The 14116-nt window shown below is 38.2% G+C and overlaps 1 protein-coding gene across 1 annotated transcript; it reads right to left on the bottom strand.

The window, feature by feature from the left end:
- Positions 1–9724: 9724 nt before the first annotated feature.
- On the bottom strand, positions 9725–12815 carry EAF01_008165 (uncharacterized protein). Its single transcript, XM_038916421.1, has 10 exons — positions 12278–12815; positions 12068–12112; positions 11856–11951; positions 11683–11790; positions 11340–11577; positions 11171–11264; positions 10842–11059; positions 10635–10742; positions 10344–10514; positions 9725–10164 (listed from the first exon to the last, which is right to left on the bottom strand). The coding sequence occupies exons 1-10, from the start codon at positions 12500–12502 to the stop codon at positions 9977–9979; spliced, it is 1491 nt and encodes a 496-aa protein (XP_038767783.1). The 5' UTR covers positions 12503–12815; the 3' UTR covers positions 9725–9976.
- Positions 12816–14116: the final 1301 nt, after the last annotated feature.

Genomic DNA, 14116 nt, shown 5'->3' with positions numbered 1-14116 from the left:
TATTTCCCTAGCCCGTCGAGTTGAACGTTCTGGTATCGAGCGAGGTCCTTGTTTACCGTGTATTATTTCTGACCGTCGTTGCTTGGTTGATACTTCTGAGTCAAGACGCTGCGCTGAGTGTATCCGTAATAAAAAAGGTCATTGTGTCCCTGGTCCTGAAATTATGTCGACCTACGAGTCTCTGGATCGCCAGCAAGAGCGCCTTCGTCAAGAAGAGGAAGAGGCCATGGCTAAGATCCTTCGTTTGCGTAAACAACAGGCTTTCCTGCGAAAGCGAGAGAAAGAAATGATTCGTCGTGATGTTCGTACGCTGGAAGAGCTTGACGCTCTGGAAGAGAAGGAAAGACTAGAAAAGGAAAAACTGGAAAAGGAAAAGGCAGGCGCGCCTGCTCCTAGTGGTTCTCCTTCCTTCGACTTCTTCGATTCTTCGTTGCCTCCGTTGTCTGATGCGGAATTCGAGGCTTTAATGGCAGATGTGGGTACTTCAGGTGGAATGCCTGTAACTTCTCAGGGCAGCTGAGATCTTTCTTAAGTTCCCATGTGTTTTCCGAATGTGGGTAGTCCAACCATTTGATCAAATACTTGATTTTGCTCCTGACGTATTTACAATCTAGTATTGTTTCAACATCGTATATGGCGTTGGGGTTGACTGGTTCGATTTCTGTGAATGGCGCATTCGGCGCTCCTGGTGGTGCTGGTTCGAGCAAGGATATATGGAATACTGGGTGAATATTCATTGTGTCTGGTAATTTCAATCGATAATTAACCGTTCCTATTACCTTATCAATCTTGAATGGTCCTAGTTTCCTGTGGTCGAGTTTATTGCTTGGTCTCTTGGTTTCGATGTTTCGTCGTAGCAAATAAACTTTATCCCCCTCTTTAAGCGTAGGTTCCATACTACGTTTCGTATTGTAGTACGCTGCTGTTCTGGATGATATGAATCTTAGATCAAGAGCAAGCTGCTCTTGTAAATCCTTTAATTGTTCGACTTGTATTATTGCTGATTCGGCATTAACTTCCTGTAGTATCGGTGTTTGGTATGCTTTAGGATTAAACCCAAAGTTCGCGCGTGCTGGTGTAATCTTTGTGGTTTCCGTTTCCGATGTGTTATATGCGAATTGTGCCATAGGTAATAGCTCTACCCAATTGTCCTGTCGATAATTTATATAGCATCTAAGATATGCTTCCATTGTCTGATTGGTCCTTTCTGTTTGACCGTCTGTCTGTGGGTGGAAAGCTGTCGACAGCTTTCTTTTAATACCCATTAGTGCTAATAAGGTAGTCCAGAATTTCGAGGTAAAGAGCTTGTCTCTGTCCGAGATTATCTCATCTGGTACTCCATGTATGCTTACTATGACCCTAAAGAATACATATGCTAGTTGCTCAGCAGTCCATGTTTCTTTGAATGGTATCATGTATGCAAATTTTGTCAATCTGTCTACTACGTTGAGTATTGCGTCGTACTCAACTCCTGTAGTAGGGTCTTTCGAGAGTGGTAGTTTGACCACAAAGTCCCATGTAATGGACTTCCATGGCTGAGAAGGCATGTCTGGGGTCTGGAGCTGACCATACGGAGCATGTCGTGATGACTTGTTGCGTATGCAGGTGTCGCAATTTCCAACAACTTCTTCAACTATCGTTCTCATTCGCGGGAAATAACTGATTTCCCGGATTCTTGCAAACGTCCTTGCAATTCCTTGATGTCCGTGTGCCGGCAACCCATGTTGTTCCGTCACAAATTCCTTGGTCATTTGACTCGGAATGTATACTTTCCCATGAAAGTATATGGTTTCGTTTTCTATTGTGAATCCTGGTTCTATTGCCTTGCGTATGCGTGTAGCTGTAGCATCCTTGTCGTAATGTGATTGGATTTGGTTTCTGAGATGGTTGTCTTCCAATATATGAGTAGCTGCAAGCTGTGGTGCATTGTAGACCAGTGATTCGCCTTCTTTTTTGAATATTGCGTATGATTCGTACGACTTATTTTCTTGGTATTCTGGTTTTCGGCTAAGAGCGTCGGCTCTAGCATTTTCTGATCCTTTAACATATGAAATCTTGAAATTGTAATTGGCCATGGTCTCCGACCATCTGACCTGTCGTCTGTTTAACTGCTTCGTTGTGGTGAAGTAAACCAAGTTCTTATGATCTGTGTACACTTGTACTGGGTATTTTGATCCTTCCAAATAAACTCGCCATTCTCTAAATGCATCGACTATTGCCAGTAATTCTTTGTCGTATATTTCGTAATTTAATTCGGCTGGTGATAGTTTTCGAGAGTAGAATGCGATTGGTTGTCATTTCTCATTCTGGCCTGGTTGGCTCAAAACTGCGCCTATAGCGAAATCTGAGGAATCCGTTTCCACTATGATTGGCTTTTCAGGGTCGAATGTTAACAGTATTGGCTCTTTCGCTACTGCTTGTTTGAGTGTATCGAATGACTCCTGCGCCTTGGTGGTCCATTCGAAACTTCCTTGATCCTTCTTGGTTAGGTTGGTTAAGGATGTTGTAATCCCTGAATAACCTCTAATAAACCTTCGATAAAAGTTGACAAATCCTAGAAAGGACTGTAATTCTTTAATTGTATTTGGCTGCTTCCATTCAAGCACTGCCTTGACCTTATCCTTGCTCATTTTGAGCCCTTGGCTTGATACGGTGAATCCTAGGAACTCTGTTTCCGTAACGTGGAATTCACATTTGCTTGGTTTACACAGCAAATCGGCTTTAGCTAAGCTTTCAAGAATGTTGCTGACATCTTTGATGTGTTGGACCTCGTTGTTTGAATATACTAGTATGTCGTCCAAGTAGCATATACAACAGGTGTCCAGATATTGCGACAGCACATTGTTCATAAGTCTCATGAAAGTAGCTGGTGCGTTCGTTAGCCCGAATGGCATAACTTGATATTCGTATAGCCCGTATCTTGTCTTAAAAGCGGTTTTCCATTCCTCGCCTTTCTTCATTCTAATCAAGTGGTACCCGTTTCGTAGGTCCATCTTGGTAAATATTGTTGCTCCGCCTAACCGATCTCTTAATTCCGTAGCTAATGGAAGTGGATATCGATCTTTCTTTGTAAGCGTGTTGAGCTTTCTGTAGTCCACAACTAGTCTCTTAGTACCATCTTTCTTAGGTACCCACATAGTTGGACTTGCCACTTGGGACGTGGATTCTCTGATCCATCCCTTGGCCAAGTTGTCGTCGATATATTCTTTGAGCGTCTTTAGCTCATCGGCTGACATTGAATAAATTGGGGTGTGCACAGGCATCTTGCCTTCCTCCAATATTATCTCATGATCCCATGGCTTGTGTTCTGGCAAAGCCTCATGGATCCCTGGTTCCTTGAACACATGTTCGTATTTCTTGTACTGTTCTGGTATCATAGGCTCTTCTGCCTTGATTGCGATTTCCTGCCGTGTCGTTGGCTTCTGCATTTGTAGAGGAGGTGTACTGGCCTTCGCTCTTAATGGAGGACCCTGGACTGGGTGTCCTACGTCACCGAAGTTGTTCGCGTTCAACTCCCCTTGGCGCGTGTTACGTCTCGCGGACGCCTCTAGCGTGTCTCCTTGACCGCATTTGCACTGATCAAAGGTCACTGTCTCTTGTGACCAATCTATCCTAGGATTGTGTGCCTTCAACCATGGCATTCCTAGGATGATCTGTTGTTGGCCCAATGGCACAACGTCAAGCTGTATAACCTCTGAATGTTGGTTTATGTTCATTTGTACTGGTCGTGTCTCCTGTGAAACGTTCCCGTCCAATCCTGCTAGCTGGCCATCAACTAACTGCAATTGATATGGTTTCTGTTTCTTCTGAAGTGGAACTTTCAAGTACTTTGCAGCTTCTGGTGCAATAAAGTTTCCTGTAGCCCCTGAATCTATCATGGCTTGCTGTATTTGTCCGTTTATTTTGACCTTGCAGTATATCTGTCCTGCTTGTCCTGTAGCATTCAATTGCTGGGTAACTTGTTTTTTGTCTGTTTCGTTGGATTGCTGGTTCCTTGTCTTTCTTTTCTTGGGGAACCATCCGGTTGCTTCTTTATCTGATCGATGGATTCCGCAGAATTCATCATAGCAAGCAGTCCAGCTCATCATCGCGTGATCTGCTGGTATCTCTTCCTTAATACATTCTTCCGTTACCGATGGTGATGGGGTTCGGTAGTACTCCTGTTCCCACAAGTCTACTGCATTCATACCCTCTTGGTTTCGCGGTAACTCGTCCAATAATTTCCGGAATTCTTCACTGGTGAAGGTCTCAGTTTCTTCGGTCTTAGCTGGATGTTCCTGGGATACAAAGGTAGCGTTAAGTTGGCCTTTGCCGAACTTGGGTTTGAAGTTGCCTTTCTTTCCTCCTGTCTTCTTACTTCGGCAATCCGCTGCCCGGTGCCCTGCTTTTCCACATTCAAAGCATAAGTTGTTTTCTCGTCTTCGTTTCTTTTCCGGATCATCATTCCCACCTTTGTGGTGCGTAGCGTCGAGTTCCATAGGGTCTCCATATCTCTGTGGATTGTAACGTGGTCTTCCCTCATTCTTGCGGTAACGCTCTTGCTTTTGATTTCCCTGGGGTTTGTATGATCTTTGACTTTGTCGATATCGGTAAAGACGATCATCTGATTCGATGGAGTCCTGGATTAGGTCGTTCAAGTCTACACTCTCGGCAGATCTTTCTAACTCCAGTCTGACTTCTGGTTTGAGTCCTTTACGATAGTGACTCATAATGGCGGTTTCGTCCCACTTGGTTGTTCCAGCATATCTTCGAAATTCCGTAGCATTCTTCAATGCCGATCCTGTCTGTTTGAGGTTGAAGATCTTCTCTTCCGCTACCTCTAACTCATTGGAGTTTCCGAAGATCCTACGGATTTCTGTCTTGAATCCTTCGAAACTGTCGAAGATGGTTCTTGTGGGTTGCATGCGTTCCCTGTCGTCATGCTCGAAATAGTCGCGCAGGTATGGCTGAATCCATTTGCCTGCCTCGCCTCTGAGGTATGACACGGCCCAAATACTCTTAGATTCCTTTTCGGTGAACTTGTCTTGGTTGAATCTAAAATAGATTTCGAGTTGTAATAGGAAGGTGTCGAGTTCCTGTCGACTTCCTTGGTACTTGTCTGGTAAGGCAATCTTGAGTGTTTCGTTGATGGTGATCTCCTTGGGAGCATCAGTCATTTCGACATCGTCGAAGTTGCTTGCTGGGGCCTGTTGGCTTCTGGAAGAACTGTTGGCTGCCATACTGGCGGTTGGTATTGAATCGGTACTTGAAGCAGAAAGGGTGCTCAAAGTGTTACGGGAGCTGCCTCTAGGGTCACGTGGAAGTGTCTAGAGATCTCTCGAGGTGGTTTAGACTAGACTTCAAGTAGGAATTCAATAAGGTTGTAACTGGTTGCAATTCTCGTAACTATAGTAATGAAACTAATGATTGTTCTTGAGCACGAAGCTCTATATTGTAATGAAATCCCATTCCCTTATATAGACCTTCGTTCTCTGTTGTCCCACTGCTTCCCACTGTGTCCCACTGGGCCTTACTCAGTGGGACTCAGTGGGACACCTTGGTCAGGTGATATCTTAATCAATCTAGTCATGTGACGACCTCGGTCGTAACAGTTTCTTTTGATTTTAAATATTTTGATATAAATTAAGTAGATAGAATTATATTTAATAGAAAGCATTTTTGTATTAAATATATTTGTTTTTTTTATATAATTGAATTCTTTTAGTAAAAAAAAGCTCAAGTGTTTTAATATGAAGTAGGATTGAGGTACGATTGGTTTTGTTTAAAGGGATGTTAAAAGTATTAAAGATATTAAGATTATTAATATTTATTAGATTATAGTTTTAAGAATAAAATAGATTCTATAATAAATATAAAGCTTTAGATTTATTAGAATGAAATAATATAAGGAATTTATTTGTTATATATATAGTTAATTATTATATAATCTAAATAAAATCGAAATATAAATAGGATAATAAAAGTTGTTGAGAAAAATAATTTCTAAAAATAATATTAAGTTTATTATAAAAGATTAAGATTTTATTTAAATTGAGTTAATTCTAGTCTTTTGCTTTATAAAAAGTTCTTTTAACTTTTATAATATAGCTATATAAAAAATTGATTCTTTGTTTAAGATTAAATAGTTTATTTTCAGCTTTCTATATTTTATTTGGATTATTATAAACATATATAAGTTGATTTAGGATTGTTATATAATTTAAGGGAATATTTTAATTAAAAAAAGAAAACTAAAATAATATTATAATTTGTATATAAGATTTGAGATTGAAATAAATATAATAGAATTGAATAATAGAATTGCTAATTATAATATCATCTATTTATAGTTTTGTTTGAATTAAGAATAATTATATATCAAATTTCTAAAAGCTATTATTGAACTTTTTGAGATTAAGAAGAAAGGATTTTAATCGAGAAGGTGTTTGAGTAATAAGAATGTATTTGAGGATTAGAGAATGTAGGAATAAGATTTCATTTTGTTAATGAGTTATTTTGTTATGTTACGACGGGTAACATTGGGTCACGTGACGAGTGTCATGTGACAGGACGTTGGAGCCTTTGGAGCTTAGGATCCAAGGGATCCAAGTAGAACAGAACCATGGGTTTCGTAGAGCAGGAAGGTCTATATAAAGGAATGAGTTTCATTATAATGTAGAGCTTCGTGCTCAAGATCAATCATTAGTTTCATACTATAGTTACGAGAATTGCAACCAGTTACAACCTTATTGAATTCCTACTTGAAGTCTAGTCTAAACCACCTCGAGAGATCTCTAGCCACTTCCACGTGACCCTAGAGGCAGCTCCCGTAACATGTTATAAAGTTTTATAATTATAAGGTTTATTGAATTGTAATTTATAATTAAGAAATTAAGGATAAGAAAAGAAATAATATTTTTGAATAATATTAAAAAGATTTATATATAAATAAGAGAATAGAAATAATATATTTAAATAAAAGTAAGTAAAGTATATATAAAAGCTTTATTTATAAATATATACTAATATTATTCTATTTCTTATTTAAAAAAGCTTTTAATAATATAACGAATTTAATAAATATTTAAAAATCAATCTTAGAATTAAAAGTTATAGAATTAAAGAAAATGTACTATAAAGCTATATATACGATTGGCTCGGAGCTTAGTGTTACGGAGGTACCCGCACCGCAACATGGATTATAAGATAAACCTAAGGCCTTGGTATTGGGACTTACGGAAACAGCGCTGTAGGGACAATCGGCTAGAGAGTACAGATTAGATAAGCGGTAGCATCATTACTAGTCACAAGATGGACATCACGTGATTAGGAAACCGACTTATCGAAATCAGCTTTACGGTAATCGATTTGTCGATCGACTTTAATACGAAGGTCTATATAAGGGAATGGGTTTCATTATAATATAAAGCTTCATGCTTAAGAACAATTATTAGTTTTATTACTATAATTACAAGAATTGTAATTAATTATAATCTTATTGAATTCCTACTTGAAATTTAGTTTAAACCACCTCGAGAGATCTCTAGACACTTCCACATGACCCTAAAGGCAGCTCCCGTGACACTTAGTATTATACTAGCTTGATTGGATGTGATCATGTGTATACTATGACAAAATTTATTTCATTAAAATTATAGGAATCTTTATCTAAAATATTATATTTCACTTATATATTTATAACTAATTGAAATTATTCTTTAATAAGCTTAGAATCTTCACAAAAAGCTTTTTAAAAGTTATAAATATAATTAAAACATATCTTTAATTCAATTCAACATTTTACAAATTGATATATCTAAAACTTTTCAATATTCTTTATACTCTTTAATTTGAGAATATGATTTGCTATATCTTCTATATTTCTAAATTTAAATAAAAACTCTTTGAATTTATATTAAATATATATTTAATAATAATATCTTTTTTTTAGCTTTAAAAGATTATGAAATTTATATTAATATTTTATATAAAGAAATAAAACTATTAATTCTATATTATAATATTATATATAGAATATTATATATATTAGCGATCTTTTAAATACTTTGTTTTTTATCTTTCTGAATAGCTTTAATAATAAGAAGTATACAGACTTCTTAATTATTCGAATTTATAATAAATTGTTGATAAAATATATATTGAAAGAGAAAAGTATAAATTGAGATGAAAATAGGCTATATGCTGATATAGATCACATACTGATAAACTACGTTAATCGAAATCCTTACATTCTTCCATTTTTATTCACATGTTCAACAATCTGAACTCTCTACCTCATCTGAATCCCTTTCATACATTCAAGCTTTACACATTCACTTAAACTCTTTAATTCCTATTCTCACTTACTCTTCACTATCCATTTTCATCTAAATATTACAGTATAGATTTGCTATACCCTTCTTTACCCTTTCTTATCCTCTCAAGTTATTTCCACTCAAATTCTATCTTGCATTCTCATTCGCACTCGAGATCCAATCATCCCGACCCAAAACTCATCCCATAGCATCATAAATATTCTTCGTTATCCCCTACCTCTCCTATCTCTTTTACATTCCAGATTCCACTATCGACGCCTCACCTTCTAAACTCCCTAGTTCCTCATTTCTTATTCCTATATCCCAAATTAGAAAATAAGAAAATGGATTCTCACACACATGTATACTCACTCACGCAAACCGATGCTTAAAACTTCATTTTACAATTTTATTAAACAACAAGTTCTTAAATCTTGAAGGTTAGGTCTAGAATAACAACAATAATATTAGTATTCTAATAGTAATGAAAGACTCAGTGTCTTTAAGCTTTCGGGATAAATCGAATATATAATATAGTAGTCGAATTGAAGTCGAATTATAAGAAAGAGCTGAAATAATCTAAATATGCTTGGTTTTTTCTAGATTTTCTTTAAAGAAGATTCTAGGTTTATATAGTTTATAAGGAATCTCTAATAGCTTATAAATAAGATCGATTTAAATCGAGTCTTATAAAATCATTTCTATCATATATAAAAAAGTATAACTAATCAATTTAGTTCTTTTATTAACAATCTTTTATATGATGATATCTCATTCTATTCCATTATAAATCAGTTTGATGAGAAAATATAATAATTTAATAATATAATTTAATAATATAAACCCATATTATACATATATTAGTTTATCTATATATCTCTTAATTAATAAGATATTAATAAGTGATTTAGTATACTTATCATAGAATCTCATATTAAGTATTAAGTATTATCAAACCTCAAATATTATTAATTACCTATCTCATCTCTACTTATCAACTCTATTCTTCTTTATTACCTCTACCCACCTCTATTTATCTACTCTACTCTCCTTTCTCATTTCTTCTTTCTCATCTCTCCATCATCTCCTCTCCACCATCATCTAATCTCCATCCATCCTCTCCATCCACCACCTCACCTCTACACTCCCAAGACAAAAATGCTACAAGTACCCGCGTACCCGAGTACTCAAATTTTAAGTACCTACCCCCCCTAATCCCTTTCACAAAACCGACGCACAAAACAAATATAAATCAATCCATTGTAAATTCCCAAAATCAGAGGTGGAATAAACATACATCGTTCTTTATTCTTTGAATGTATAAACTAATAATAAAATAGGAAGATTGTTCCACTGTCGATGAATAGATAGATATACAAATAAATAAATAAATAAAGTAATGGCGATAAAAACCAGTATTAATATCAATACCAAGATGTATATATACATCCAGAAACCCCCTTTTCCCCATCGCCCTCCCACCCAAAAGAAGAAAATAAAAATAAGTATACCCACATCCCTTTTCCTTTCAAACCTCGCTACTCTTCTCCCTTAACCACCTCTCCCTACAAAGCAACCAGAACCAGTACATGTTTCTATGACCGACCATACTGACAATGACCCGTGGTTGGCATGTACCTACCTAAGGTCATTCCCTTCTGTCTCTCCTCAATCCCAACGATTTACATGTCACACACCCCGCTCCCAACCAACGGTGCTCTTGGGTAAAAAATCTTCGGCGCACCTCCCACGATCTTCACTGGCAAGTTTCCACTTCTATCCGTCGTATACGATACACAAGTTAAGATTTCTGTTACTTGTGATTTTGCGGTGAATCCGGTTTGGGATGTTGTGAGGGTGAGGTTTGATGCTTTTCCAGGTTAGTGAGGGGCTTCGGTTTGGTGATTTAGGGGGGAGAGATGAAATTGAATTCGAAATTGGATATTCTTGGTGAATATGGAGCCCAAGGAAGTGATGTGAAGAACAAACTGTGGAATGGAATGTGACTGCACATAAAACAATACTAAGATGAAAAGAAAAACAACATACCACTACCCGTCGCCCCCAAATTACTGAACACCGCAATAATTTGTTTTCCCATAAATCCCTTTCTCATCACAATCATATGCGAATCGCTGTAAACCGGATAGGCTTGATGTGTGAGATAAGTTGGATCTACATCGATTGCCTGCTTTCGGATTTGGTTTACCGAGGCGATGACTATAGTTTGTTGTTAGTGGTGTTAATGGGGTTTTTTGGTGGAATGATGAAGTTCGAAGGGCAGGAGGGGGCAGGAGAAGATGGATTTGGGTGGATAAGGGATGACTGAAGGAAACTCACGCTTATAGTATACCCCTGTTTCAGAATACGAATTTGAGTTTAGCCAAAGGGCTTCACGATTATTGGGCACGCCGTTTCCGGATAAATGTTGTTCTTGGCCTTGATATACTATATAAAAAATCCCACGATTAGTTTTTTGCCCAAGATTTCAAGTTCAAAGATCCTCATTTCCCGTGAAGAAAACGGGAACAATATGATGGTACTTACTAATCGGAATCCCATCCGCCAAAATCGTAAAAGCAATCGCATTTTTCGCAAGCGCCGCATCGGAGGTCAAAGAGGCAAAACGAGCTACGTCGTGATTTTCGATAAAGGAACCTAGGAGGGTAGTATCGGAACAGGTGGATTTCATGGTGTTGATTCCGTTTGCTAGGGTGGTGATGTTGCCGGTGGTGGATTGGAAGGCTTGGGTTATCCAGTAGTAGCTGAGGGGGTTGCGTTAGTGGTGTTTTATGAGGGGTTGACAGAGAGGAAAAGAGAGGAAAAGAGATGAAGGAAGGAAGGGGAAATCGAAAAGAAAATATCGTGAGACTTACGCAGGATAATTAAGGACTCCATTCATATAATTCTGATACGGACATACATATGTCGGATCACCATTATAGATTTCTCCAACAACATATACACCCGCTATATTCCTATTAGCTTCTTTCTTTCCTCTTTCTACCCCAATCCTCTTCCATTTGAACACCAAAAAAAACTCACCAGCACTTTGAAAGCTCGGAATAAACCCCACTCCTGTCTGCTGCGCACTATCAAGTCTCAACCCATCAATCGAATAATTTGCGACCAACTCTCCAATCCACGAGTTCCACTCTGCCTGTACATTTGCATCTTCGGTGCGTAAATCTGGGAGTGAGACGATGTTGTCACCTTCCCAGCAGACTTTGATTGAAGTGAGGTTGTTATAGTCTATGGGACAGGGGGAATGGTAGTATGATTTCTGTTGGTGTTAGATTTGGAGAGCGGAGAGAGATTGTAGAAGCCTTCGGGGGATAACTGGAAGGGTGAGGAAATAGGTTCAAGGTAAAATGAAAAAAGAACTCACAGAATTAAAAGGCGTGTAAATACTATAATTCACACTCGATCCACTACCCATATACCCCATGTGATTTGTCACAACATCAACCATTAAATACATACCTCTAGCATGTAACTATTTCGTGAATTATCAGCACTATAATTACTCCTCACTCTCGACAGATATTAGAGAATACTCACAGCAGCAGACAATGCTTTCAGATCTGCCGAAGTACCAAAATTGGGGTTTACTTGGTAAATATTTTGAGCCCAGTAACCATGGTAACCTGAACCGTCCTAATTCTTTGTTAACATATTTTCTCCCGTAAAGATGAATTTAGAAGGCGATTCCAATATCCATTGGAACCTCTTCATTTCAAGATGGGAACAGAAAAAAAGTGATTATAACATACCACACTATCTCCCTTAATATTTTGCACAATTGGGGAAATCCAAATCTATCAAAATAGTATCAGCATCTTTCCATTTGATTCAAGTTCCTCATTCTCCATCCCCTTCCCCTCCCCTCCTTTCCTCCCCTCATCCCCCATACTCCCGCACCAATTTCTTTTCTCAACAAAAAAAAAAAAAAAAAAAAAAAAAAAAAAAAAAAAAAAACTCACAGCCGTAAACCCCATCCCCTGAATATAATCCAGCTTCTCCACAATCCCCTTCCAACTACCCCCACAATACTTATTCACATTACACGCTGCGGTTGTCGAGCCATCCGTACGTGCAAAGCGATCCGTGACGACTTGGTAGATAGATTGCGCGCGCCAGTCTGCGGCGGAGAGGGCGGTGATGGGAGAGAGATTGAGGGAGAGGAGGAAGAGGGAGAGGAGTTTCATTTTGAGATAAGAGGGTAGTGTAATGTAGTGAATGGAAGTGTAGTGATGAAGAGATGGGATGAGCGAGCTTGATATAAAAACCTCTCTCTCGGTTCCAAAGTAGTACGAAAACGAACGAAAGAAGAAAACAAATATCGATGTGGATATTGATGATTACAAGACAGAAAAATGAAACCTCCAATCCCTATATAGAAATAGAGTTGCAAGTCAACATGAGCACATCTCGTACCACGTCATTCGTAGAAATTCCTGTCATCTTATACTCACACACATACATACGCATGCAATGCACGTAGTCGATCATGCTCGTAAAATGCGTCGGAATGTACTCGGGGTCTGGATATTCATGTGTACTCCGTACCTAGTATTGTATGCGTATGTATGTATGTATGTATGTATGTGTGTGTGTGTGTGTGTGTGTGTGTGTAAATACCCGTCCCGTCCCATTCCATTCTCAAAGAAGTATAGTCGAAATTCAAAGTAATGAGATGACAGAAAGTAAAATGAAATTCGAGCATGAGAGATATTTTTCTCAGAAGAAAAGGTACGGTAGTCAAGGATGGTCATGTAATTAATAGGCTGATTACATAACCTTGACAAGTGTGAACCATTACATATGGAAAATACTTACTCTGTACGAGAGTTGCCATTCAAGAGGGAAGTTTCATGTCACAATCTCGCTGATGTTTCAACGGGATAGCTATTCCATACCATCTTAATTAAACTTGATACGAGCCGCTGAAAATTAGAGTTTCGATAAGGTACCTTACAGCTAATTAAATAAACTTTTTCAACCGTTGGGCAAAAAGGATAAAGTTCGGATGGCAATACCTGGGCCATGTTAATTTCCTACATTAACGATATAATTAAGTTATTAATCATTATCATTATCATTATCAATGTAAAATATCATCCCCCCCCCCATTCCATGACAGCACATGATAATAATCATTAAAGACTTCTTCAATTCCCCAATGTCACAATACAACACTTCCTCTAATATCTTTCAAAAGTATTCGGTCCTTTCCAGCACGGTTCATCATCAATCCGCATACAGGTGAAGTTCAAGCCATGAAATCCGAGCTGACTCGTCCATGATCTATCCCCTCCAAAGTCCATCTCACACCCCGCAACGCCCAAAGGAAAAAGAGACGGGATGCACCACACAATGGCGGGGTAATTGGCAAAAAACAAATATCAGATGTCAGAATGTCACATTGTAGACTTCTACCGGTATAGTTTCTACTTTCTGTCAAAAAGATCAATCTGCATTTGTGTTCTTGGACAAACCATTTGCATTGATTTCAGTTGATCATTTATCGATTTCTTCTCTGCGCTCAATTCTCAGTACTCAATCCTCATCTCAAAATCAATTCAATCAACCAAACATCATTCTCAAACCAATTCTTTTCCTCGTCCTGTCTCCCGGCTTCCCTCTGCCTTCCCCCACCAACAGCCCCCCCCCCCCCCCCCCCCCCCAAAGAATCACTGAATGCCGAGGACATGTATCTTCCACACCTTCCAAAAGAAGACGTTTACGCCGCATCTTCAACCCATCCGATCCAGATCTTCAGTAACCGATGGAAGAACAAATGACTTGGGTTTCCGAAACGG

This window comes from Botrytis porri (assembly GCF_014898465.1).
Source record: "Botrytis porri strain MUCL 3234 chromosome Unknown BPOR_011, whole genome shotgun sequence".
Lineage (NCBI taxonomy): Eukaryota > Fungi > Ascomycota > Leotiomycetes > Helotiales > Sclerotiniaceae > Botrytis > Botrytis porri.
The sequence above is the reverse complement of the archived record's forward strand: the minus strand, read 5'-3'. Positions and strand labels throughout refer to the sequence as shown.

What these genes read in the sequence shown, in the direction of transcription:
- EAF01_008165 (XM_038916421.1), bottom strand. Translation starts at nt 12,502, where the DNA reads ATGAAACTCCTCTCCCTCTTCCTCCTCTCCCTCAATCTCTCTCCCATC. An exon ending in GGCGGATGGGATTCCGATTA is followed by an intron (nt 10,743 to 10,841) that starts GTAAGTACCATC and finishes TTTTTTATATAG; the next exon opens with TATATCAAGGCCAAGAACAA. An exon ending in TTTGGGGGCGACGGGTAGTG is followed by an intron (nt 10,165 to 10,343) that starts GTATGTTGTTTT and finishes AACCTGGAAAAG; the next exon opens with CATCAAACCTCACCCTCACA.